This window comes from Pangasianodon hypophthalmus, chromosome 9, assembly GCF_027358585.1.
Source record: "Pangasianodon hypophthalmus isolate fPanHyp1 chromosome 9, fPanHyp1.pri, whole genome shotgun sequence".
NCBI lineage: Eukaryota > Metazoa > Chordata > Actinopteri > Siluriformes > Pangasiidae > Pangasianodon > Pangasianodon hypophthalmus.
Window position 1 is genome coordinate 27,114,471 of NC_069718.1, and position 27,574 is coordinate 27,142,044.

A 27,574-nucleotide genomic window follows, 5' to 3' on the forward strand; every position below is an offset into this window, starting at 1 on the left:
TATTTGTGAAATTCTGATACATTTAAAATGTATTTTAACAGTCCTTTAGTGTGAAGAGAACAAATATTTCTTTTTAAAAAATGGAAATTTTATGGTAATTCACAGTTACAAACTTTCCGTGGTATTTTACCTTAGACATGTAAATTCACAGTATATTTTTGTAAAATTAATAATATTCGGTGTATTTCAAAAATACAGGAAAAATCTGTAAAGTTAACAGTAAAAATTCTGTAAAAGTGCAATTTTTTTTATAGTGTAGACTTTTTGTGAACCTTTTAGAGGAAGACTCATATTATATTATATTATATTATATTATATTATATTATATTATATTATATTATATTATGTTATATTATAAAAATGCTGTATAATTTTAAGTTCTCCTAGCCAGAAAGTAGTAGGTTATAAATTGCAGGGCGAGGCTGTATAACACACCTCCTGTATTGGACTACTGATAGGAAGGGAGTGAGTTGGGATCCCGGCTCTGCCACTGCGGGGCCCCTGAGCAAGGCCCCTAACCCTCAGCTGTGTAAATGAGATAAATGTATTAGATAAATAAAATCAGGATGAGGGCGGCTGTAAATGCTGTGAATACTATTTCTGGCCTGTCGAGTTTTGGTATTTAATTAGTTGATGACAGTACATCTCTGTAGTTAATTAGCTCACTGTGAGAGATCACCCTCTTGTTCGGTGCTGGTTGTGCCGGTTTTGCGCACCCAGTATTAAAATGCAGATTGCACGGACTAACCTGTAAGACCTGTAAAGATCACGCCGCTGTAATTGCAGTGCCTGCGGCTGTGCGCAGGCTGTACACCCCTCAGGCCCCGCCCCAGACCCCGCCCCCAGACCCCGCCCCAAGCCCCCAGGCCCCGCCCCTTTCCGGCTTCAGGCTGCCTCAGTGAGCGAGGAGGCGGTGGATCAGTCCGGGCTGTTTGTTTCTTTCTTTCTTTTACAGCGTTGTTTTTGTATTCGTGGCATCCACATGTTTTAGCTGTTAAAGTTTTCTCGGATTTTCGAACAGTAGGTATGTGTTCAGCGCGTTTTATTAGCATGTATAAGTGTGTTGATGGCCGTGTCGCGTCCTGCTGTAGGTTATGCTAGCGGAGTTAGCATGAGTGCTAGAGCGAGCGCACAGACAGCAGCTCTGTAGCTCAGGGTTTATTTCACACCGGAACAGTGTAAATACAGCGTTAACTACCGCAGCGGCCGGCGAGGGTCTGCCCTGTTCACACCCGCCGAGTGGCCCTGCATATCTGCTGCTCTGTTAGCCAGCGGTAGCGTTAGAGGCTTTCATCAGGAGGCGCTCTCAGCTAGCCTTACTCTAACGCAGAGCCGAGAGCTAACGGCTAACAGCTAACAGCTGGGATTTAGCGTCTGTCTGGCGTTTCCCCCTTAACTTCTTTAACTCCTTTAAACTCCTTTAACCTCCTTAACTTCTTTAACTTCTTTAAACTCCTTTAAACTCCTTTAACCCCCTTAACTTCTTTAAACTCCTTTAAACTCCTTAACTTTTTTACCTTCTTTAACTTCCTTAACTTTTTTTTACCTTCCTTAACTTCTTTAACTTCTTTAACCTCTTTAACTTATTTAACTTCTTTAACCCCCTTAACTTCTTTAACCTCCTTAACTTCTTTAACCTCCTTAACTTCTTTAACCTCCTTAACTTCCTTAACTTATTTAACTTATTTAACCTCCTTAACTTCTTTAACTTATTTAACCTCCTTAACTTCTTTAACTTCCTTAACCCCCTTAACTTCTTTAACTTTTTTAACTTCCTTAACTTCTTTAACTTATTTAACTTCTTTAACCTACTTAACTTCTTTAACCTCCTTAACTTCTTTAACTTATTTAACTTCCTTAACCTCCTTAACTTCTTTAACCTCCGTAACTTCCTTAACTTCTTTAACTTCTTTAACTTATTTAACTTCTTTAACCTCCCTAACTTCTTTAACTTCCTTAACTTCCTTAACTTCCTTAACTTATTTAACTTATTTAACTTCCCTAACCTCCTTAACCTCCTTAACTTATTTAACTTCCTTAACTTATTTAACTTCCTTAACTTATTTAACTTCCTTAACCTCCTTAACTTATTTAACTTCCTTAACTTATTTAACTTCCCTAACCTCCTTAACTTCCTTAACTTATTTAACTTCCTTAACGTCTTTAACTTCCCTAACCTCCTTTACTTCTTTACCTTCTTTACCTTCCTTAACTTTTTTTTACCTTCCTTAACTTCTTTAACTTCTTTAACCTCTTTAACTTATTTAACTTCTTTAACCCCCTTAACTTCTTTAACCTCCTTAACTTCTTTAACCCCCTTAACTTCCTTAACTTATTTAACTTCCTTAACTTATTTAACTTCCTTAACTTATTTAACTTCTTTAACGTCTTTAACTTCCTTAACGTCTTTAACTTATTTAACTTCCTTAACTTCTTTAACTTCCTTAACCCCCTTAACTTCTTTAACTTTTTTAACTTCCTTAACTTCTTTAACTTCTTTAACTTATTTAACTTCTTTAACCTCCCTAACTTCTTTAACTTCCTTAACTTCCTTAACTTATTTAACTTATTTAACTTCCCTAACCTCCTTAACCTCCTTAACTTATTTAACTTCCTTAACTTATTTAACTTCCTTAACCTCCTTAACTTCTTTAACCTCCTTAACTTCCTTAACTTATTTAACTTATTTAACTTCCTTAACTTATTTAACTTCCCTAACCTCCTTAACCTCCTTAACTTATTTAACTTCCTTAACGTCTTTAACTTATTTAACCTCCTTAACTTCTTTAACTTCTTTAACTTCTTTAACTTCCTTAACTTCTTTAACTTCTTTAACTTCTTTAACTTCCTTAACTTCTTTAACTTCTTTAACCTCCTTAACTTCCTTAACTTATTTAACTTCCTTAACTTATTTAACTTCCTTAACTTATTTAACTTCCTTAACTTATTTAACTTATTTAACTTATTTAACTTCCTTAACTTATTTAACTTTTTTAACTTCCTTAACTTATTTAACTTCTTTAACGTCTTTAACTTCCTTAACGTCTTTAACTTATTTAACTTCCTTAACTTATTTAACTTCCTTAACCTCCTTAACCTCCTTAACTTCTTTAACTTCCCTAACCTCCTTAACTTCTTTAACTTCCTTAACTTATTTAACTTCCTTAACTTCCTTAACTTATTTAACTTCTTTAACGTCTTTAACTTCCTTAACTTATTTAACTTCCTTAACTTATTTAACTTCCTTAACTTATTTAACTTATTTAACTTATTTAACTTCCTTAACTTATTTAACTTTTTTAACTTCCTTAACTTATTTAACTTCTTTAACGTCTTTAACTTCCTTAACGTCTTTAACTTATTTAACTTCCTTAACTTATTTAACTTCCTTAACCTCCTTAACCTCCTTAACTTCTTTAACTTCCCTAACCTCCTTAACTTCTTTAACTTCCTTAACTTATTTAACTTCCTTAACTTCCTTAACTTATTTAACTTCTTTAACGTCTTTAACTTCCTTAACGTCTTTAACTTCTTTAACGTCTTTAACTTCTTTAACTTCTTTAACTTCCTTAACTTCTTTAACTTCTTTAACCTCCTTAACTTCCTTAACTTATTTAACTTCCTTAACTTATTTAACTTCCTTAACTTCCTTAACTTATTTAACTTCCCTAACCTCCTTAACCTCCTTAACTTATTTAACTTCCTTAACGTCTTTAACTTATTTAACCTCCTTAACTTCTTTAACTTCTTTAACTTCCTTAACTTCTTTAACTTCTTTAACCTCCTTAACTTCCTTAACTTATTTAACTTCCTTAACTTATTTAACTTATTTAACTTCCTTAACTTATTTAACTTCCCTAACCTCCTTAACCTCCTTAACTTATTTAACTTCCTTAACGTCTTTAACTTATTTAACCTCCTTAACTTCTTTAACTTCTTTAACTTCTTTAACTTCCTTAACTTCTTTAACTTCTTTAACTTCTTTAACTTCTTTAACTTCCTTAACTTCTTTAACTTCTTTAACCTCCTTAACTTCCTTAACTTATTTAACTTCCTTAACTTATTTAACTTCCTTAACTTATTTAACTTCCTTAACTTATTTAACTTATTTAACTTATTTAACTTCCTTAACTTATTTAACTTTTTTAACTTCCTTAACTTATTTAACTTCTTTAACGTCTTTAACTTCCTTAACGTCTTTAACTTATTTAACTTCCTTAACTTATTTAACTTCCTTAACCTCCTTAACCTCCTTAACTTCTTTAACTTCCCTAACCTCCTTAACTTCTTTAACTTCCTTAACTTATTTAACTTCCTTAACTTCCTTAACTTATTTAACTTCTTTAACGTCTTTAACTTCCTTAACGTCTTTAACTTCTTTAACGTCTTTAACTTCTTTAACTTCTTTAACTTCCTTAACTTCTTTAACTTCTTTAACCTCCTTAACTTCCTTAACTTATTTAACTTCCTTAACTTATTTAACTTCCTTAACTTATTTAACTTCCTTAACTTATTTAACTTATTTAACTTATTTAACTTCCTTAACTTATTTAACTTCTTTAACTTCCTTAACTTCTTTAACTTCTTTAACCTCCTTAACTTCCTTAACTTATTTAACTTCCTTAACTTATTTAACTTCCTTAACTTATTTAACTTCCTTAACTTATTTAACTTATTTAACTTATTTAACTTCCTTAACTTATTTAACTTTTTTAACTTCCTTAACTTATTTAACTTCTTTAACGTCTTTAACTTCCTTAACGTCTTTAACTTATTTAACTTCCTTAACTTATTTAACTTCCTTAACCTCCTTAACCTCCTTAACTTCTTTAACTTCCCTAACCTCCTTAACTTCTTTAACTTCCTTAACTTATTTAACTTCCTTAACTTCCTTAACTTATTTAACTTCTTTAACGTCTTTAACTTCCTTAACTTATTTAACTTCCTTAACTTATTTAACTTCCTTAACTTATTTAACTTATTTAACTTATTTAACTTCCTTAACCTCCTTAACTTCTTTAACCTCCTTAACTTCCTTAACTTATTTAACTTATTTAACTTCCTTAACTTATTTAACTTCCCTAACCTCCTTAACCTCCTTAACTTATTTAACTTCCTTAACGTCTTTAACTTATTTAACCTCCTTAACTTCTTTAACTTCTTTAACTTCTTTAACTTCCTTAACTTCTTTAACTTCTTTAACTTCTTTAACTTCCTTAACTTCTTTAACTTCTTTAACCTCCTTAACTTCCTTAACTTATTTAACTTCCTTAACTTATTTAACTTCCTTAACTTATTTAACTTCCTTAACTTATTTAACTTATTTAACTTATTTAACTTCCTTAACTTATTTAACTTTTTTAACTTCCTTAACTTATTTAACTTCTTTAACGTCTTTAACTTCCTTAACGTCTTTAACTTATTTAACTTCCTTAACTTATTTAACTTCCTTAACCTCCTTAACCTCCTTAACTTCTTTAACTTCCCTAACCTCCTTAACTTCTTTAACTTCCTTAACTTATTTAACTTCCTTAACTTCCTTAACTTATTTAACTTCTTTAACGTCTTTAACTTCCTTAACGTCTTTAACTTCTTTAACGTCTTTAACTTCTTTAACTTCTTTAACTTCCTTAACTTCTTTAACTTCTTTAACCTCCTTAACTTCCTTAACTTATTTAACTTCCTTAACTTATTTAACTTCCTTAACTTCCTTAACTTATTTAACTTCCCTAACCTCCTTAACCTCCTTAACTTATTTAACTTCCTTAACGTCTTTAACTTATTTAACCTCCTTAACTTCTTTAACTTCTTTAACTTCCTTAACTTCTTTAACTTCTTTAACCTCCTTAACTTCCTTAACTTATTTAACTTCCTTAACTTATTTAACTTATTTAACTTCCTTAACTTATTTAACTTCCCTAACCTCCTTAACCTCCTTAACTTATTTAACTTCCTTAACGTCTTTAACTTATTTAACCTCCTTAACTTCTTTAACTTCTTTAACTTCTTTAACTTCCTTAACTTCTTTAACTTCTTTAACTTCTTTAACTTCTTTAACTTCTTTAACTTCTTTAACTTCCTTAACTTCTTTAACTTCTTTAACCTCCTTAACTTCCTTAACTTATTTAACTTCCTTAACTTATTTAACTTCCTTAACTTATTTAACTTCCTTAACTTATTTAACTTATTTAACTTATTTAACTTCCTTAACTTATTTAACTTTTTTAACTTCCTTAACTTATTTAACTTCTTTAACGTCTTTAACTTCCTTAACGTCTTTAACTTATTTAACTTCCTTAACTTATTTAACTTCCTTAACCTCCTTAACCTCCTTAACTTCTTTAACTTCCCTAACCTCCTTAACTTCTTTAACTTCCTTAACTTATTTAACTTCCTTAACTTCCTTAACTTATTTAACTTCTTTAACGTCTTTAACTTCCTTAACGTCTTTAACTTCTTTAACGTCTTTAACTTCTTTAACTTCTTTAACTTCCTTAACTTCTTTAACTTCTTTAACCTCCTTAACTTCCTTAACTTATTTAACTTCCTTAACTTATTTAACTTCCTTAACTTATTTAACTTCCTTAACTTATTTAACTTATTTAACTTATTTAACTTCCTTAACTTATTTAACTTATTTAACTTCCTTAACTTATTTAACTTCTTTAACGTCTTTAACTTCCTTAACGTCTTTAACTTATTTAACTTCCTTAACTTATTTAACTTCCTTAACCTCCTTAACTTCTTTAACTTCCCTAACCTCCTTAACTTCTTTAACTTCCTTAACTTATTTAACTTCCTTAACTTATTTAACTTCCTTAACTTATTTAACTTATTTAACTTATTTAACTTCCTTAACTTATTTAACTTATTTAACTTCCTTAACTTATTTAACTTCTTTAACGTCTTTAACTTCCTTAACGTCTTTAACTTATTTAACTTCCTTAACTTATTTAACTTCCTTAACTTATTTAACTTCCTTAACCTCCTTAACCTCCTTAACTTCTTTAACTTCCCTAACCTCCTTAACTTCTTTAACTTCCTTAACTTATTTAACCTCCTTAACTTCCTTAACTTATTTAACTTCCTTAACTTCCTTAACTTATTTAACTTCTTTAACGTCTTTAACTTCCTTAACGTCTTTAACTTATTTAACTTCCTTAACTTATTTAACTTCCTTAACTTCTTTAACTTCCTTAACTTCCTTAACTTATTTAACTTCCTTAACGTCTTTAACTTCCTTAACTTCCTTAACTTCTTTAACTTATTTAACCTCCTTAACTTCCTTAACTTATTTAACTTCCTTAACTTATTTAACTTCCTTAACTTATTTAACTTCCTTAACTTATTTAACTTATTTAACTTCCTTAACTTATTTAACTTATTTAACTTCCTTAACTTATTTAACGTCTTTAACTTCCTTAACGTCTTTAACTTATTTAACCTCCTTAACTTCCTTAACTTCTTTAACTTCCTTAACTTCCTTAACTTATTTAACTTCCTTAACTTCTTTAACTTCTTTAACGTCTTTAACTTCCTTAACGTCTTTAACTTATTTAACGTCTTTAACTTCCTTAACGTCTTTAACTTCTTTAACGTCTTTAACTTCCTTAACTTCTTTAACTTCTTTAACGTCTTTAACTTCCTTAACGTCTTTAACTTATTTAACCTCCTTAACTTCCTTAACTTCTTTAACTTCCTTAACTTCCTTAACTTATTTAACTTCCTTAACTTCCTTAACTTCTTTAACTTCTTTAACGTCTTTAACTTCCTTAACGTCTTTAACTTATTTAACCTCCTTAACTTCCTTAACTTCTTTAACTTCCTTAACTTCCTTAACTTATTTAACTTCCCTAACCTCCTTAACTTATTTAACTTATTTAACTTCTTTAACTTCTTTAACTTCCTTAACCTCCTTAACTTCCTTAACTTCCTTAACTTATTTAACTTCTTTAACTTCTTTAACCTCCTTAACTTCCTTAACTTCCTTAACCTCCTTAACTTATTTAACTTCCCTAACTTCCTTAACTTATTTAACTTATTTAACCCCCTTAACTTCCTTAACTTCCTTAACTTATTTAACTTATTTAACCCCCTTAACTTCCTTAACTTCCTTAACTTATTTAACTTATTTAACCTCCTTAACTTCTTTAACTTCCTTAACCTCCTTAACTTCTTTAACTTCCTTAACCTCCTTAACTTCCTTAACCCCCTTAACTTCCTTAACTTCCTTAACTTATTTAACTTCTTTAACTTCTTTAACCTCCTTAACTTCTTTAACTTCCTTAACCTCCTTAACTTCCTTAACTTATTTAACTTCCCTAACTTCCTTAACTTCTTTAACTTATTTAACCCCCTTAACTTCCTTAACTTCCTTAACTTATTTAACTTATTTAACCCCCTTAACTTCCTTAACTTATTTAACTTATTTAACTTCCCTAACCTCCTTAACTTATTTAACTTCTTTAACTTCTTTAACTTCCTTAACTTCTTTAACTTCCTTAACCTCCTTAACCTCCTTAACCTCCTTAACTTATTTAACTTCTTTAACTTCCTTAACTTCCTTAACTTCCTTAACTTATTTAACTTCTTTAACTTCCTTAACCTCCTTAACTTCTTTAACCTCCTTAACTTCTTTAACTTCTTTAACTTCCTTAACTTATTTAACTTCCCTAACCTCCTTAACCTCCTTAACCTCTTTAACTTCCTTAACTTATTTAACTTCCCTAACCTCCTTAACCTCCTTAACCTCCTTAACCTCCTTAACTTCTTTAACTTCTTTAACTTCCTTAACCTCCTTAACTTCTTTAACCTCCTTAACTTCTTTAACTTCTTTAACTTCCTTAACTTATTTAACTTCCCTAACCTCCTTAACCTCCTTAACCTCTTTAACTTCCTTAACTTATTTAACTTCCCTAACCTCCTTAACCTCCTTAACCTCCTTAACTTCTTTAACTTCTTTAACTTCTTTAACTTATTTAACTTATTTAACCCCCTTAACTTCCTTAACTTATTTAACTTATTTAACCCCCTTAACTTCCTTAACTTCCTTAACTTATTTAACTTATTTAACCCCCTTAACTTCCTTAACCTCCTTAACTTCCTTAACCTCCTTAACTTATTTAACTTATTTAACTTATTTAACTTCCCTAACCTCCTTAACTTCTTTAACTTCTTTAACCTCCTTAACTTCTTTAACCTCCTTAACTTCTTTAACCTCCTTAACTTCCTTAAGAGGGGCGCTGGGTCAGTAAGCGTCTGTGTCTTGGTGTTCTGTAGATGCACAGTCTTTACTGCCATGTTCTTACACTCACTTTACTGCCTTATTATTATTTTTCAGGAATTTGAGTCTCTCTTCATCCTCACAGTTTCACCAACATAAGTTCTGATAAAATGATGAGAATAGGAGGTGTGTCCCTTTTTCTTTATTTTACCTGTCTGGATTTAGAAATGTGTTGTTATTGGTTGTTTGTTTGCTGAGGTGTTGTTGTTGGTTTTAATTCAGCGATGTTGTGCTTTTTAATTACAGGAATACTGAAACTGATTGTCCTGCTGTCTGCCTTCCTCTTGGCAGCATTCCTGGCTTCTCAGCTCCTGGAAATTAACATGGATTTTAATTTGTCTCGTATGTTAGGTAAATATATCTGTTCTGTGGGGCTGTGTGTGTGTGTGTGTGTGTGTGTGTGTGTGTAGGACCGCAGGTGTTGTAACACGGCTGATGAGTGTTTAACAGTAAATACTGCAGTCAGCAGAGCAGATGCCTCTCCAGGATATTTACCTGTTTGATTTACAGCAAAGGTCCTGTTAAGACATTCTTTAAGATTCTTTATGTATGCGTGTGCGTGTGTGTGTGTGTGTGTGTGTGTGTCTGTGTGTGTGTACTTAAATTGAATAAAATGTGCTTTTTTTTGTTTTCTGTTTACTAGGAGAAACTTTAGTTTTGTGCTGTTTTTATGCTCCATTTATTACTGGCGTCATTCAGAGTAAAAGAGTAAAAGATAAACGCTAACTTTTTCTCTCTTTTTCTCTGTAGTGAAATCAGGAGCCATGGAAGAGTGTGAGTATATTTGTTATTATTATTTATAATCACCACTTGTTCACTTATTAAACTGCTAACGCTGGAATTTGCGGAATTTAAAGGGAAACGCGAAATCTCTCATTTGTTTGAAATCTGGGCGTGGAATTGACATTCACAGAGCATGTTTATTATAGATATTAAAACAAAACAAGTTGCTTTTGATAACCACTAATTACATAATTTCTGAGATAAGCAGAAATGTATGAAAAAGGAAATTGTCATTCATTCTCGCTTCATGCTTTAAGCACTTTACGCCTCTGTTGGTAACTACACTCCAACAGACCATGTCAGTGCACATGTCGTCCCCTTATTAATGGAGGTTTTTCAGTCAGAGGTTTTTAATGAAGTGCTCATCAGCCAGCACCAGTCAGTGGAGAGAATCCGCTCTACTCTGATAAAACAATCAGCTTTAGCTCACTACTGAAGCGGCACCGCGCATAGTGTTTCTGTCTCCCTGCACGCAGTGTTCCCAGGACCCTGACCAGGATACGTTTGCTTCTGCATAACCAGAAATTATATAATTTTATATAGCAATAATCTGAATGAGTATAACTGCTGGAAACCTGGCAGAGCAGTGGGCTGTAGGAACAGCAGTGATCCTTACACAAGATCTGTGTGTTACTGCTGTGTCAATAGTATAAAAAAGTATCTATCTATCTATCTATAGAATTAGAGATGGCACTGATCTGATACACAGTTTAAAAAAACAAACAAACAAAAAAAAAAACAATAAACAGTGGATTGGATATCAGAGAAAACATATTGGATATCAGATCCTGTAACAAATGGCAAATTTTGGACTTGGATTTGGAAAAGAAATTTCTTTTTGGAGCTGGAAATGTCTATATAAGGAGTCTTGACTGTTTTTTCTTTGTCATAGTATATTTTATACTTTTATACTATTTAATATATTTCTGATGTGGTATGATTTAGTACGCAAGAGTTTAACTCTGAAGTGCTTCAGTTAAACATTTTAAAGCATAGCAGTTTTTAAATAAACAGTATCGATATTGGCTGATACTCAAGGTTTCAGTATCGGTAAAGACAAAGTGGTCTCTCTAATACTAACACACAGTAAAAACAAAACATAAATACAAAATTTTTTAATTCATATAACAGGAATCAGCACCAACATATTCACTGTAAATTTAATAATAATAATAATAATGTAAGGTCAATCACTAAATATAACTACAAATCCAACCACAAAATTAATCTTACTGAACTTCACATGACCTACCAAATATTGAGAACATTAGCTAAGAATTGAGGTAAAGTTAATGAGAAGCTATATAGTATGAAATAGTAATAAACAGTAAATCGTAACTGGCATAAAGTCCCTCATGAAGTAAAAACAAGTCCAGTTTTTGTGCAGTAATTCTTTGTTCTCTTGCAAGTGCAGCACAGTGTGGCATCACTTTCACAAAACTCTCTCTGGATGCTCTGAATTCATTTCTACCAATTTTACTTTACTAATCCAGTCCTCTCATCTAAATTAACTCAAAGCTGCAGGTTTATATCTCAGTGATGAAAAATTTGGACCATGGAAAATGTTCTGTAAGGATGTTGAATGTTAATAGACTACACACTGTATATATAAAAATGCTGTCATGCTAGTTTTAAGGAGCTAAAAGTTCTGAAAGTCAATAGTTTATATGGTCCAAAATTAAACAGGCACCAATAGTTTCAGTTAAATGGTGCCCTATTCACATGAATGTCAAACGCATAACCTTCTAACTTAGTAATAAGTTCATTAATGAATATGGTTTTTAATGTGCAGATATATATTTGGTGTACATTTATATTAATTTATATAGAAATATGTGATGAAATTCAATTCTGAAAACAGCTAGAATCCTGTAATATAATTTCGATTAAGCCAGAGCTTTTTTTGTTAACTTGTCAGCGTGTGTTGATAAGGTGCTTTTATAAGAAACTTTGTGGGTGTAATTGATGGCTCACGATGGGTGTGAACAGGATACAGGTGTCAGATTGCTCTTGAGCTGGGGCAGGGAGTGGTGTTTGCCTTTAATATACACAAGCACACAATGTCTCTGTGTGCTGTAGCTTTACAATTTCCCTTCACTGGAACTAAGAGGCTGAAACCTGCTCCAGCATGACAATGCCCCTGTGCACAAAGCGAGCTCCATGAAGACATGGTGTGTGAAGGTTGGAGTGGAAGAACTCGAGTGTCCTGCACAGAGCCCTGACCTCAACCCCACTGAACACCTTTGGGATGAACTGGAACACCGACTGAACCCCAGACCTCCTCCCAATTATGTGTCCACATACTTTTGGCCATATAGTGTATTATGGTTAATTATTAAATTGTGGGTTTATATATATATATATATATATATATATATATATATATATATATATATATATATATATATATATATATATATATATAAATATATAAATATATAAATATAAAGAATGCAAGGTCGTGCTACTTCAAGAGTGAATTTGACAAACACCATTAGAGACTTAATTGCAGTAGAACCCAGATTGAAGATATCTGTGTATGTATTAAAAATGAAGACGACTAACAAGGACTATTTTTTTTCTTAGCTACAAAGCCAACTCATTACAAATGTGGCCTGTATAAGCCCTGTCCCGAAGACCATTTCTCCTTCAAAATGGCCAGTGGAGCTGCCAGTATTGTTGGGCCCAAAATCTGCCTAGAGGATAATATGTAAGTACATTCTCCTTGCCTGGGTGTACTAGAAAACATGGCTTCTTCCAGCTGCACTGTCTACTGTGTTCAACTTGTGTGTGTGTGTGTGAGAGTGTGTGTGAGAGTGTGTGTGAGAGTGTGTGTGAGAGTGTGTGTGTGAGAGAGTGTGTGTGAGAGAGTGTGTGTGAGAGAGTGTGTGTGTGAGAGTGTGTGTGTGAGAGTGTGTGTGTGAGAGTGTGTGTGTGAGAGTGTGTGTGCGAGAGAGTGTGTGCGAGAGAGTGTGTGCGAGAGAGTGTGTGCGAGAGAGTGTGTGCGCGAGAGTGTGTGCGCGAGAGTGTGTGCGCGAGAGTGTGTGCGCGAGAGTGTGCGCGAGAGTGTGCGCGAGAGTGTGCGCGAGAGTGTGCGCGAGAGTGTGCGCGAGAGTGTGCGCGAGCACATCACAGTGAGGTCCACCATAAGATATTCAAGACAGAACATTTTCTGAAACAAATGAAGAGATATTCTGGGCACTGCCATGTCCCTCTGTACACGGCATCTTTAAAATTGAACAGCTGCTTATATAGCTTCCCAGTCCAGAGTCATCAGCCCCAGGTTTTTGAACCAGGCGATTAGGTTAAGGTTAGCACGTTCCCTTCAGTGTCCTTATTGTATCATTTATCCATATAGCTGCTCTTTGCTCACCAGACCACCTATTCATCTGTCATGGTGCAAAAGTACAGGGTGCTCCCCTGTCTAAGACTGCATCACTGGGTGATACAAGCATATGAACAGCCTGCAAAATAACAACATAACAAATCTCAGTCCCTCTACATCAAGCTTATTTTATACAAAAGCTTCCCACTTTTAAAACCAAATACAGCTGCAGAAATTTGTTTCCATAATGCCTTGTTTTAATCTCAGGTCATTATAAAAATCTGGTGTCCAATCTTATCCACAAAGGGCCAGTGTGGGTGCAGGTTTTCATTCCAATCAGGCAGGAGTCACACCTGATTCCACCTGTTTAATCAGATGATCCTGGCTTTCAATAGACTCTGGAGTGTCTTCCACTTGGTTGGAATGAAAACCTGCACCCTCACCGGCCCTTTCCGGATAAGATTGGACATCCCTGGACTAGCATCTTGTCTAGCACATGTGACAAAATTATTTCCATTCTTGAGATGTTTGCCAGGTAGAGTGTGTGCAACTTAATGACCCCAAACTTGCATCCAACTTAACACAGAAATTATTGCGGAGACACAAAATCGGTGTTCTTTATTCATAATCTCTGTAGATTTAAAGCCTGTTTGAACTTAAGTCATTATGGAGGAGGGTTCCATATCCATCGAAATGCACGTGCAAACTTTTTTTAAGAGTGCCGTTGTGTACAGAGGAACTGTATGTGCTTATAATTTTGAAACCACTGTTTTGCCTAAAAATGCGCTACTTGAAAAATCTTTAAAAATATTTTAAAACTGGAGCGTACAGTCTCTTGGGACGACCGCTTGGTCTGTGAAAGGAAACTTGCCAAGTACGAGGGTCTGATGAGCATCGTGGGAGTGTGGACGCAAAGAGGCATCTGGAATCAGTGAAGTGGCCATAGAGCCTCAAGATGGCTGTGGGTCAAGACAGGAGAGGCATGGAGACAGTAGAAAGCTAACCCTGTGAACACTTACTGAGGTCTTACCAGCCTCAACTGGGTCACCTTAAGGAAGGTGTATGATGTTAAAAGGTCCAAAATACTTGAGGAAGTAGCGTCAGAAGATCTGTATTCATAGATACAGATAGCTTTGTAGTCAACTTCAGACCCTTCAGGAAAATGAGCAAAAATAACTAACAACCGTATGGTTTTGAGTTTCTGTAATGTGTGAGGAGAGAATTAACTGCTCAGTTCTGTGTATATGCCTATGATGGGACAGCAAAATCGGTGATGGAGAGGTCTAAAACCATCCAATGCAAGGCACTGATCGGTGGCCATGGATTGCTGTGACTATGGCCGGAACTTTCATATAAGAATTTCAACTGTGAGACATTTTTTATGCTTCTGCCACTAGGTGATGGAGGCATTTTGTTTTCGGTTTGTGTGTCTGCATGTCTGTCTGAGATTACCGTTAGCATGATAGACTGAAGACGAGTGGCTTGTAGAATTTATATGGAATTATCATTGTAATCAGCAGATGAACTGATTACATTTTGGAAAATATCCAAACAGGGTCAAGGTCACAGCAAGGTCAAATATCTGGAAAGTTTTTTTCTTCAATAGCTTCCTTTAGCTTCCTTTCTGATTGAAGTATATTGTAAGGGTATGTATATATTAGTAACAAAAAGTACTAGGCTTGTTGGCAGCAGAATCATCCCTGCTGATGATGTTGGTGTCTAGCCGGTATCCGGTGTCACTTACAAGAGGATGGGTTCCCTTTTGAGTCTGGTTCCTCTCAGGGTTTCTTCCTCTTGTCATCTCAGGGAGTTTTTCCTTGTCACCATCACCACCTCTAGTTTGCTAATTAGAGATAAATCTAAATCTATATCTGGATTTTTGTAAAGCTGCTTTGTAACGATGTCAATTGTCAAAAGTGCTATATAAATAACATTGAATTAAATTGAAGTTTACATCTGTATGATATTTCTCTCCTCAGACTGATGAGTGGAGTGAAGAACAACGTGGGAAGGGGTTTGAACATTGCCCTAGTCAATGGTATGGCTTGGTGGTTTATCATAAAGTCTAAGGACTTAAATGAGACAATTCTAATCACTGATACACCAAACTTATGCTTGTTATAGGAAAGACTGGAAAGCTCATCAAGACTGACTCCTTTGACATGTGGGGTGGAGGTAAGCATTTGTTTCCTGCACACATTCTCAGCCTTCACTTGCTTTGCAAAGACCAGACCATAGTCTAATTTTTGTTGCTGATATCCAGAGCAACTTGAACAACATGCAACTAGACTAGATAGCACATTAGTATACAGTCAGGTCCAGAAATATTGGGACATCGACACAATTCTAACATTTTTGGCTCTATACACCACCACAATGGATTTCAAATGAAACGAACAAGATGTGCTTTAACTGCAGACTGTCAGCTTTAATTTGAGGGTATTTACATCCAAATCAGGTGAACGGTGTAGGAATTACAACAGTTTGCATATGTGCCTCCCACTTGTTAAGGGACCAAAAGTGATGGGACAATTGGCTTCTCAGCTGTTCCATGGCCAGGTGTGTGTTATTCCCTCATTATCCCAATTACAATGAGCAGATAAAAGGTCCAGAGTTCATTTCAAGTGTGCTATTTGCATTTGGACTCTATTGCTGTCAACTCTCAAGATGAGATCCAAAGAGCTGTCACTATCAGTGAAGCAAGCCATCATTAGGCTGAAAAAACAAAACAAACCCATCAGAGAGATAGCAAAAACATTAGGCGTGGCCAAAACAACTGTTTGGAACATTCATAAAAAGAAGGAACGCACCGGTGAGCTCAGCAACACCAAAAGACCCGGAAGACCACGGAAAACAACTGTGGTGGATGACCGAAGAATTCTTTCCCTGGTGAAGAAAACACCCTTCACAACAGTTGGCCAGATCAAGAACACTCGCCAGGAGGTAGGTGTATGTGTGTCAAAGTCAACAATCAAGAGAAGACTTCACCAGAGTGAATACAGGGGGTTCACCACAAGATGTAAACCATTGGTGAGCCTCAAAAACAGGAAGGCCAGATTAGAGTTTGCCAAACGACATCTAAAAAAGCCTTCACAGTTCTGGAACAACATCCTATGGACAGATGAGACCAAGATCAACTTGTACCAGAGTGATGGGAAGAGAAGAGTATGGAGAAGGAACGGAACTGCTCATGATCCTAAGCATACCACCTCATCAGTGAAGCATGGTGGTGGTAGTGTCATGGCGTGGGCATGTATGGCTGCCAATGGAACTGGTTCTCTTGTATTTATTGATGATGTGACTGCTGACAAAAGCAGCAGGATGAATTCTGAAGTGTTTCGGGCAATAGTATCTGCTCATATTCAGCCAAATGCTTCAGAACTCATTGGACGGCGCTTCACAGTGCAGATGGACAATGACCCAAAGCATACTGCAAAAGCAGCCAAAGAGTTTTTGAAGGGAAAGAAGTGGACTGTTATGCAATGGCCAAGTCAATCACCTGACCTGAATCCGATTGAGCATGCATTTCACTTGCTGAAGACAAAACTGAAAGGAAAATGCCCCAAGAACAAGCAGGAACTGAAGACAGTTGCAGTAGAGGCCTGGCAGAGCATCACCAGGGATGAAACCCAGCGTCTGGTGATGTCTACGCGTTCCAGACTTCGGGCTGTAATTGACTGCAAAGGATTTGCAACCAAGTATTAAAAAGTGAAAGTTTGATTTATGATTATTATTCTGTCCCATCACTTTTGGTCCCTTAACAAGTGGGAGGCACATATGCAAACTGTTGTAATTCCTACACCGTTCACCTGATTTGGATGTAAATACCCTCAAATTAAAGCTGACAGTCTGCAGTTAAAGCACATCTTGTGCATTCATTTCATTTGAAATCCATTGTGGTGGTGTATAGAGCCAAAAATGTTAGAATTGTGTCGATGTCCCAATATTTCTGGACCTGACTGTAAGTATGTCTTTAAGGGACCATAAACAAAAGAAAAATAAAGGTAAAGGTAAATAGCCATCCTTGTTCAATGACATAACATTGTTATAATGTTATGTTCATTACTAAAGGCTAGAGTTCAAATGTACTCGTATTAGTGTTACTGTCATTACAGGAAATGGCCCAAACACTGGATGCATAGAACTAATTTTAAACTAAATTTACTGCTAGTTATTTTTTAAGTCCCTGTACCATGTGGTTGGTATGTTAAGGGACTGAGTGGTTAAGGGACTGAGTGTAATCCCGTAATGCCCTGTGAACGTGTGAATTATATACAGTCAGGTCCATAAATATTGGAGCTCAAAGTGCATACTTTAATTTGAGGATATTTGCATCCAAATCGGACCACTTTTTAAAGGACCAAAAGTAATTGGACAATGGGCTTCTCAGCTGTTCCATGGCCAGTGTGTGTTATTATGTTGGCTTGACAAAGACAACATTCTGTTCTGCTGTTTAATCTTATTATTATTGTAATGACTTCCCAATAAGAGGTGACTGGTAACTAGAGTAAGCACGTAATTAACGCGTGCAATAAATCCAAATCCCTTTTGTTCTTGTACATGGCCTTTCTTTATTTCATTTAAAAAGGATTAAAATATATATGTAATCCCACATGAGCACGGTCCACAACACGGTCAAAAAGGACATTAGGGTCATTGGACAGCTTTGTGATCGGACGATGGGACATTCAAAATGGCTTCTGCTTCACACAAAACATTGTGTCATGATTCATCATCAAATATTTGCTGATGCAGAACTGAACAAAGGATTCTTCTCACCATACAAATGATGTGCTCCCATGCACCTCCATCATAAGAGCCTGTAGGTGGACTGAAGCTCTGCTGAATTTCTTTCTGCAATACGGGTTTTTGAATCTTGCTGTTATTCAAAGCAGAGAGGGCCTCCCTTAACTCTCTGAGACAGCATTACCTTTCAGTTCCCATGTGACCTCTGGGTCATCATCTGTCAAAATCAGTTCAGCTATGTGGGTTAGGCATTAATCCCCTGGCTTCCAAAGAAAGCTGGGACCCTCAATCCATCACCTATTGCTCAAAAAATTGTCAACTTTGATTCCACGAGAAGCATCATCTGCTGGGTTTTCTTTATGAGCGTAGCTCCACTGCTGAAGGCCTGATATAAGACACCCTATTTGCAACAAGGTGTGTGAAAACCTTTAGCCTCATTCCTTATATAATTAAACACAGTCATGCTGTCAGACCAGAAGACAGAGTTCTCCAATGCAAGCTGTAACTCTTTCTTCAACAGTTTGTCAACCTTAACAGCAAGGACAGCAGCTGTGAGTTCCAGATGTGGAATAGTAATTCGCCTCAAGGGCGTTTCCCTGGCTTTACCAAACAGGAATGCTGCATGAATTTTGTTTGCACTGTTCTGCATCTTGAGATATGTGACAGTGCCGTAACCATTTTCACAGGCATCTGCAAAATAATATAAACATGCATAAGTATGTCTCAGCACAGCTTGGAGATGACACGGCTCCAAAGAGATGGACAATCATTCTATATGTAATGGGATCTCTAGTCAAATCTCCATCAGGCCACCACAAGAAACAAAGGAAATCCACATCTTCCTTGGCCACTTTCACATGACGAAACATCGTTTGTATGTCTGCCATGATTGCTGATGGTTCTGGCTGGCACCTCCTCAACATAACCTTTATCCAAAAAAATCAGAAAGGAAATGAGCATATTCCTCATAAAAAATTTTATTTCCTCCTAATTTCCTTTTTAAACCATTGTTTCGCAACATACAAATTGTCAGGTAGTACACCATCATAAGTCCTAAATGGTAGTGATTGTTAAGCAACTCCTCTAGCTTTCCAACGGTCACTGCTTCCTCCTAAGGGCCCATTAATAACCCACCCCAATAAGGTGCTATTATGTCATATGGTCCATTACCATAGCTCTTTATTATTTCCCAAGGTTCCATCACTTCAGAGGCATTAGTTCCAATCAGCAAATTCGCAGTAGCTTAAATGCTTGGAATTTTAACACTGTTCAGATTTGGCCATTTACATAACTCCTCCTGTGTGACAGTGTCATCAGAGGTAGCAGGCAGATGTTCCTGAGTGTACACACCAGGAAGTGAAACGAAACGGTTGGAGTTGATACCACTTATTTCCAAACCAGTAATAACATTACAGGATACAGACAGCTCTTGCCCCACGGTGCGCAGAAGAACACTGACCCTTCTTCCTCTCATATTCAGCTCCTTCATTAAATGTTCTGAACAAAAAATTTAACATCTGTTACAAAACTGTTGTTATCTCCAAACACAGGATCAGATGCCTTTTTACATGTCTCTCAATAAAGGTCACGATATGTGAGAACTTTGCTCTGCCTTGACTCAAATCCATAATCTCACATGCCTTTACTCTCCATTGTTCTCTCAGTTTATAAGGTAACTTAATCACAATAATTCTCTAATCCTTTAATCCGAAACTATTTTCATGTGCTCTGATGAACAGAATGTTTTGCAATTACCATCAGAGATTGGACTCTCTTCTTGGTAGATTATGTGGTTGAACTTGTTGTACAAGATAAGCTGTTAACTCCTCTTGTCTTTTTAAAATTTCAAACATGTTCATTCTCTGAGGGAAGAATATGTGTTAAATGAGAGGCCCCCTTATTGCCTTGTTGCTCTTGAAACATGTACATCGGACTGTTCATAAGCTTTACATCCTCGTTGGTCTGTCAGTCCTCTCTTTTAGCTTCTTGATGCAGTTTCTGCATGATACTCCAGTTGTGTCCACTGGCATTGAATTTACTGGCACATATTCATTTGCATGAGGATTGAAATATTTTGGCCTTGTAGAATCAAGGATTATATCATCTTTCCCATCATTTGAATTTTGTTTAACCTGCAATGTTATTTTTGAACTTTCATTGCGTGAACATTTGCTTTGACTGTCAGAGGTTTGCAAGACAGCAATTTTTGCCGCTGAAGCCACTATTTCAACTTCCAATTCCAGTTGTTCCCTTTTCCTTCATAATTCCTCGTCCTGCGCTTCAGAAGCACGTTTGGCTTTTAATGCAGAGGCGTGTGCCATAAGGGGCCTGGCTGCGTGCGGAAACAGTGAACACGCTTCTGCTGTGTGAACTACGTTTACTACCTTGCACCTTTTGACACATTTGAAACACTATCTTCAGGACTGACATCATTATTCACATGAACCATTTCAGATGTTTGCTGACATTTTACAGTTATGTTCAATAAATTCAATGTTTGATATCATCTTTGCTTAAACCATATTTTATGCTTTTCAGCTTCATCATCAGGTAACAAAATCAACAATGAGTCATGTGTTTCTTTAGCTTCTGAACACAACGTATTAAAAGGCAGAACACACCTCAGATTCATATTCATCATCACACATCAGCCTATTAATTGTCTCTATCATTTTCAAAGCTTTATTCCGCTTAGCTTTTTGTAGTCTATGCAGTGTATCAACCTTTTTTAACATAGTAAACTCAACACTTTTCCATTTTACAAGCAGTTCACTACCATGCAATTCACTGATGTACACAAATATTGTCCATCAGTCATTTGGCAGCGAATACATTGGAATTACGCTCAGACCTTGTGTGCACACACTGTCTATGGCCATTTCACGCGTATCCTGCCAAAGTGGTGTCCATCCAAACCATGAAGTTTTTTTACTTTTGTAATGATGCATTATCTGTTCAATTTGATTAATATAATCTGAGCAATGTAATAATGCAAGCGCACACACACACACACACATTATATCACAGGTTATGTTTTCACTGATTGTGATTTTGTGATTGTGGTTTGATTGGGTAAACATATTCAATATAACATTACTTGAGCATACAGTGGTATGGAGTGGTAGTTTCCAGAGACTTTGTGATTTAGACTCTTTTTACAGTTTCCCAAACAATATATTACAAAGCTTTTTAAGTATTATACGTTATATAGACTTAAATACTGTATGACAATAACATTTGGTTGTCAAGTCTCCAATAATATAAAATAGTATTCTTCAAAAAGGTTTAGATCATAAAAGGGTTTAGTTTAGGTGACTCTAGATTTCTTAATGGTCACCAATTGATCGAATGAATTTTAAGAAGAATTGACTATTGAAACACTTGTGTATAAATTCCTCTCCCAAACAATTTAAATAATTGTATATTTGACACTCATATGCGTAATAGTGATATTGTTAGATATGGCTATATGGTAAGAAAACTAATTTTATTGATATTTGATTTATTTTATTTTTGGTAATTTTTCCAGACGTCAACCCACTTATCAAGTTTTTGAAGGATATTGAAGATGGAACAGTTGTCATGATGGCTACTTTTGACGACTCTTCTACAAAGTAGGTTCTCTTAATCGTTTATTTACAGTGACGGTTAGTAAATATTCAGATCCTGTTGTTTTTGTTATTTAATGTACTTCCATTGCAAATATCCACTTCAAATTTACACCCATGATGTGTTTTAACTTTGTACTTATAAATATTAACAGAAACATATGCATTCATAAGCATAAACAAAGATACGTTTAAAAAAATGAAATACATGGGGAAATTGTACACAAAAAATATATATGTAAAGGTTACATAAAAATAAATTAAATTCTAGATATAAATGCTGCAAAAAATGTTCTTGTGCAAACTGCACCTGGTGTCATTATGAAAGACATTGGTCAGGAAGCTTTCATGCAAAAAGTAGCATCATGGTGAAAGTGAAGGAGCTTCCTAAAGTTCTGGACGACATTATTAAACAACACTCGAGTGGAAAAAGCTACAGAGCAAAGACTTTAAACATCCCTGTTAGTCCAGTAGACAGGTGACCCGTCCCAGGACAGGTGAACCACGCACGATTTCACAACCTCGCTCTCAGACTAATGATAATGAAGGTGAGAGAGAAGCCAGCAGTCACTCGAAAAGAGTTGCAGGACGACCTGAAAGCAGCAGCAGCAGCAGCAGTTCCACAGAGAACAATAAGCAATGACCTGCACTGCAATCATCTCCGTTCCTAAACCTCACACTAAACTCCTCTGCTAACAACGCAGCACAGACATGTGCGTCTGAAAGTGTTTACACAAATCAGAACTCTTTTCTGACCATCATCTCTGACCAGATGAAACTAAAATAGAACTTCAGCTTGACATGGACCAAATTAAAACACAATGCTGCAAAATCCTAATTACTTGTTACCATTAGATGTCTCGATGCCAACAAAGTGCTAATGTCTGTAATTTGTGATGTACAAATACATTTTTCCCTTTCAATTTAATTTTTAAGCATATCTTTGTTTATGAATACACACCTTTTATAAGTACAGAGTCAAAAGAAGTTGTATGTAAATTTGAAGTGGATATTAAATTACTGAAGTGGATATTGAAGTACTGCGCTCTCACAGCTGCAGCCCGGGTTCGATTCCCGGCCGGGGAACCAGCCCCAGCCACTGGTTGCGTGCAACAGCGCGCTCTCAGTGCCGCTCCCAAGCTCGGATAAAACTGGGGAGGGTTGCGTCAGGAAGAACATCCGGCGTGAAAACTGTGCCAAATCCAATACGCGGTTCAATGATCCGCTGTGGCGACCCCTAAAGGGAGCAGCCGAAACACGAACAACAACTTAATGAGTGACTTTCAAAAAAACTTAATCTAAAATGTAATTTAATGATCAGTATTGAAAGGGGGGCATTCTTAACCTAGACTACTCAGATTTATTTGGGAGATCGGCTTTCACGAGGTAAAATTAATAATAATATAAATTTCTTTATAACCATTTTTCTCTTTCTAACAGACTTACTAGTGAAGCAAGGAAGTTAATATCAGCATTAGGCAGCTCCTATATCAATTCACTAAGCTTCAGGGACAACTGGCTCTTCGTTGGAGGAAAAGGGATCAAAACAAAGAGTCCTTTTGAACAGGTGAGTTTTCATAACGTGGCTCAGAATTGGCAGCTTTTCCTTTCCTTTGGTGTTGCTAAGGCTGTTCTGTGAGGTTAACTGTGTAATGAAATGTAACTAAACCTCTTCTAATATTCTCAGTATATTAAGAACAATGCTGAGATCAACAAGTATGAAGGCTGGCCAGAAGTTCTGGAAATGGAGGGATGCATTCCTCGGAAACACGACTGATGTCCTCTAGATCACTCCTCTTGGACCAAATGCTGTAGATTCTCTGCGTGTCCAGTCAATCAAAACAAAAGTTCTTCCATAGAATTCACTTTTCAAGATCCTAGATTCTTAACTTAATGAATATGCAATCTGAGCAGCAGCCTGTGAACTGACAGGCAGGCTGTATGTCGAGCTACAGTCATACGAGATTATGGCTTTTCATAGCAACTCAATCATGAAATTATGTATCAGAATCATAGAACTATGTAATGAGTATCGCAGAGCTATAATTTTGTGAATTGGGATTTTTTTAGTAGCATGTTAGCATTGCCCATCATAAGCATAGCTAAGGAATAAAAGGGAATGGTGGAAATTAAAACATTCACAGGCAGAACGTGATGAGAATATACAGTATAAAAATGGTACGTGGTAGTCGTGCTCGGGATTAGCGAAAAGGTTTTGCTATGTATATGTAGGAATTTTTATACCTAAAAAGCGAAAAGGCTTTATACTTTTTATGCTGAAAGAATGTGAAACTGATGCAGACTGCTACAGCTTCTTGGATGGATTTTTTGTTTGTTGAAAAGCATGTTTGTTTTTTTTTTATATACATTCAGAGATAAAATGATTACCTGTGTTTGACTTTTATAATTATTTTACTCAGAACATACAGTAACGTCCTGTATCAGCTACATTGCAGTTTTTCTTTCAGTAAAGCATCATGAAGAATCATTTTCATAATTATGAGGCTCATCACATGCTAAAGCCGTTTCATTAATTTGCTCATTGCACTTTAATCTATCTTACAGAGTTTCTTCTTCTAAGACACAATGTTTGTGAAAATTGTTTAGGTTAGGTTTATGTTTAAATGCTCTACTGCTCGAGTTTTCGGTGTTTGTAAGGATTATCTGTGGCTTAGATTAAAATTTATCCTTTTATTACTTGGGTGTTTGGATGCAAGTGAATGTTAAAGTTGTTTTTATGAACCTATGCAACCTTGCTATTTTATTGACATATTTATTTTATTGTCTGTTGCAATTTGGTTGGCAAACTGCAGTACTGGAGGGCCACAGAATGACAATTTATCATTCTACCTCATTTAACACATCAAATTCAACTCTTCCGCTAGAAAAGGTAGAAAAGGAAAAACACAAACCTCACTCCCTCCAGGATGCGAGCCTGTGTCATTTTATTATTTCCATTCATAATCAGAGGACCTGTTATTCCTCTAGCGTCCAGTTCTGTTATCTGTTATGCAAAGTGAATTACACAGTTGTTTATATCTTTGCAGTGTTGTATAGATAGCGTATTGCCACATGAAAAATCAGCATTATCAACAGCTCTGTGGCACTAAACAGCATCAGAGAAATATTTTCTTTTGCTGTGAAGCCCAGCCTGGGACGTACTCCACTACACCTTGTCGTGTCCCCTACAGTAATGATTTGAAAACTACCAGTCTCTTGTTAAAAGTTCAGCAGCTCACACCTACACATATACAAACCTACTGAGAGGCTGGTGACTCTTTTCAGTCTTCATATTTGTGACCACACTGTGGAAATGTATTATCAAAATATCAGTAATCCTGGTGTAGCTTTATCACTTTTAATATTTAAATTTTAAGTATTTTAATGTTTCAGATTTTAAAATTACAAGTACAGGTGGATTGAAAGATGAGCAGTAGGATCAGTAAGATACATACATGGATTGATTTGGTGTGTGACAGCAATACATCAGGCAGCATTAGTGTGGAACGATGTACTGGGGAAAAGCATACTGTATATTCCTTACATCCGCTTCATCTGCTGCTATGTTGCAGCTCATCAAATGCAGAGTGACCTGTTGTTTTAGCATTTAATTGAAATGTGATGGATAAACCTGACCCCCTCCTTCTGTGGACTGCTGTGCAGTGATTGTATTGTGATGTACAGGTCCATTTTCTGACTCTTTTTAAATGTGGCATCTAGCTATCATGTACCATCTTTCCTCCACTAAAACTACTGTTTTGAAGGGGTTGATTTGCTTAAGTTAGAAGAGAACCAATAATGTGCCTTATTGTATCTATCCAAAAAGGATTTTGTGCCCATATACCAATCATCTTTCAGCTATTAAAAACAAACTCACTTGTAACCTGGATTGAATCTGTATTATTTTTTTCTCAGTTGCTCTAACACACTTCACTGAACATTAACCCATTTCTCAAAACACCTCACTCGTGCACAACCCACAAACTTCCACCACAAAAGCAAACATTAAACCCCAAATCATTCACTCTTCCATATAAACTCAGATCACACGCACACGTGTACTAAGTACACAGTCAATTCAGAACACCACTCCAAACATGTTACTGCGGTGAATCAGGAGTGACTTGTTAATCAGGGAACGTAGAGATGTACTGACCCTTGTAACATCATACTACAGCCCTTAAACTACAACATGGACGTATATAGGTACACTAAGTGCTGCAAGACCAAGTTTCACATTTTTATTTCCTTGAATGTAAACTATACAAAAAGTACATTCAGTTGCAATATGTATCTAAATACCATCCAGACAAATCAGTGGAAACACCAGTAAATTAAAACACTGATAATCTCACATAAGGGAATACAGAGTCAAAAAATCCCATTCAACTTCTCAATCTCAGCACCTCCATTATCTGGATTATATCTCTGGCCTGAGGGTCACATGACCTCATCTACATCCCTCCCATGGCAGGGCGGAATTGTGTATGCCATGCTCTGAACTTCTCGTGGGCGAACAGTGGGCTCACGCCTAAATTCACAATCGCCATTTCCTGTTTATCAGACAAGAGTCTTTGCCTCCATTATGAATCTGCTGCTCAATTCTGCAAAAACAAAATGCTGGTACTGTGTCAGGGGCTAGACCTCATTTTTAAAGAACTAGTTCTACAAATCACACAAGGCTATAAAACTGTAATAGAGTGAGTACATTCACGTCACAGTAATAATGTCTCACTCTCACTGTTTCTCCATGAAGTACATTTGGGGTCAGTTTACATCCGCCTTACAGAATCTGCAAAATGTTAATAATTAAAAAAAAAGAGCATTTTGGTTTTTATTTAATTCTGCCCTGAATAATCTATTGCACAGAGCAGATGTTTACATCTAGTCCACAAGACACAATAATAACTGAATTTACACAAATGAACCAGTTCAGAAGTTTCCATACGCTCGATTCTTTATACTGTGTGTGTTACCTGATGATCAGCGACTGTTTTTATGTTTTGTGATAGTTGTTCATGAGTCCCTTATTTGTCCTGAGCAGTTAAACTGCACACTGTTCTTCAGTAAAATCCTCCAGGTCCTGCACATTCTCTGCTTTTCCAGCATCTTCTGCATATCTGACTCCTTTCCAGCAGCAGCTATATGATGCTGAGATCCATCTTTTCACACTGAGGACGGCTGAGTGACTCGAACACGACTATTACAAAAGCTGCAAACATTCACTGATGCTCAAGAAGGCAACGTGACACATTAAGAGCCAGGGGGTGTAAACTTTTGAACAGGATGATTGGTGTAAATTGTTATTTCTTTTAAAGATCTTATTTTTTTCATTTAGTACTGTCCTTCAGAAGCTACATGTTTCCCAGAAGAAAAAATATTTACAAACAAATATTTACAAAGGTACAGTGATACAAGAAATGTACACTGTATAGATGGTACAGTACCTAGGCCTTGGAAAAGTTTTCAACCCCCTTAAAAGTCATCAGATTCGTCTGGATTACAAATGACACTTACACAGATTGTTCCAGCCAGTATTTAAAACTGAACACCCTTCTTCAGACCAGTACTTGGTAGAATCACATTTTGCTGCACTAGCAGCTTTAAGTATGTTGGGATATGTTCTTACCAGCTCTGCACACTGTGTTTAGGATTTTCATCTGTTCTTCCTGGCAGATTTGCTCCAGCTTCTCCATGTTGGTTGGATGACGCTTTTGGGCTGCAATTTTAAAACAGTACCACAGATTCTCAATTGGATTAAGATATGAACTTTGGCTTGGCCACTGTAGAACTTTCACCTTTGTGTTGTTGAAACACTCCTGTGTTTCT

The 27,574-nt window shown here is 35.8% G+C and overlaps 1 protein-coding gene across 1 annotated transcript; it reads left to right on the forward strand.

Moving 5' to 3' along the window:
• Nucleotides 1–869: 869 nt before the first annotated feature.
• Nucleotides 870–25,628, forward strand: fam3c (FAM3 metabolism regulating signaling molecule C). Its single transcript, XM_026919161.3, has 10 exons — nucleotides 870–1,024; nucleotides 9,341–9,409; nucleotides 9,530–9,634; nucleotides 10,034–10,057; nucleotides 12,653–12,776; nucleotides 15,371–15,429; nucleotides 15,516–15,566; nucleotides 21,667–21,751; nucleotides 23,186–23,312; nucleotides 23,433–25,628. Exons 2-10 carry the CDS (start codon nucleotides 9,394–9,396, stop codon nucleotides 23,520–23,522), a joined length of 681 nt encoding a protein of 226 aa, XP_026774962.1. The 5' UTR covers nucleotides 870–1,024; nucleotides 9,341–9,393; the 3' UTR covers nucleotides 23,523–25,628.
• The last annotated feature ends 1,946 nt before the right edge of the window (nucleotides 25,629–27,574 follow it).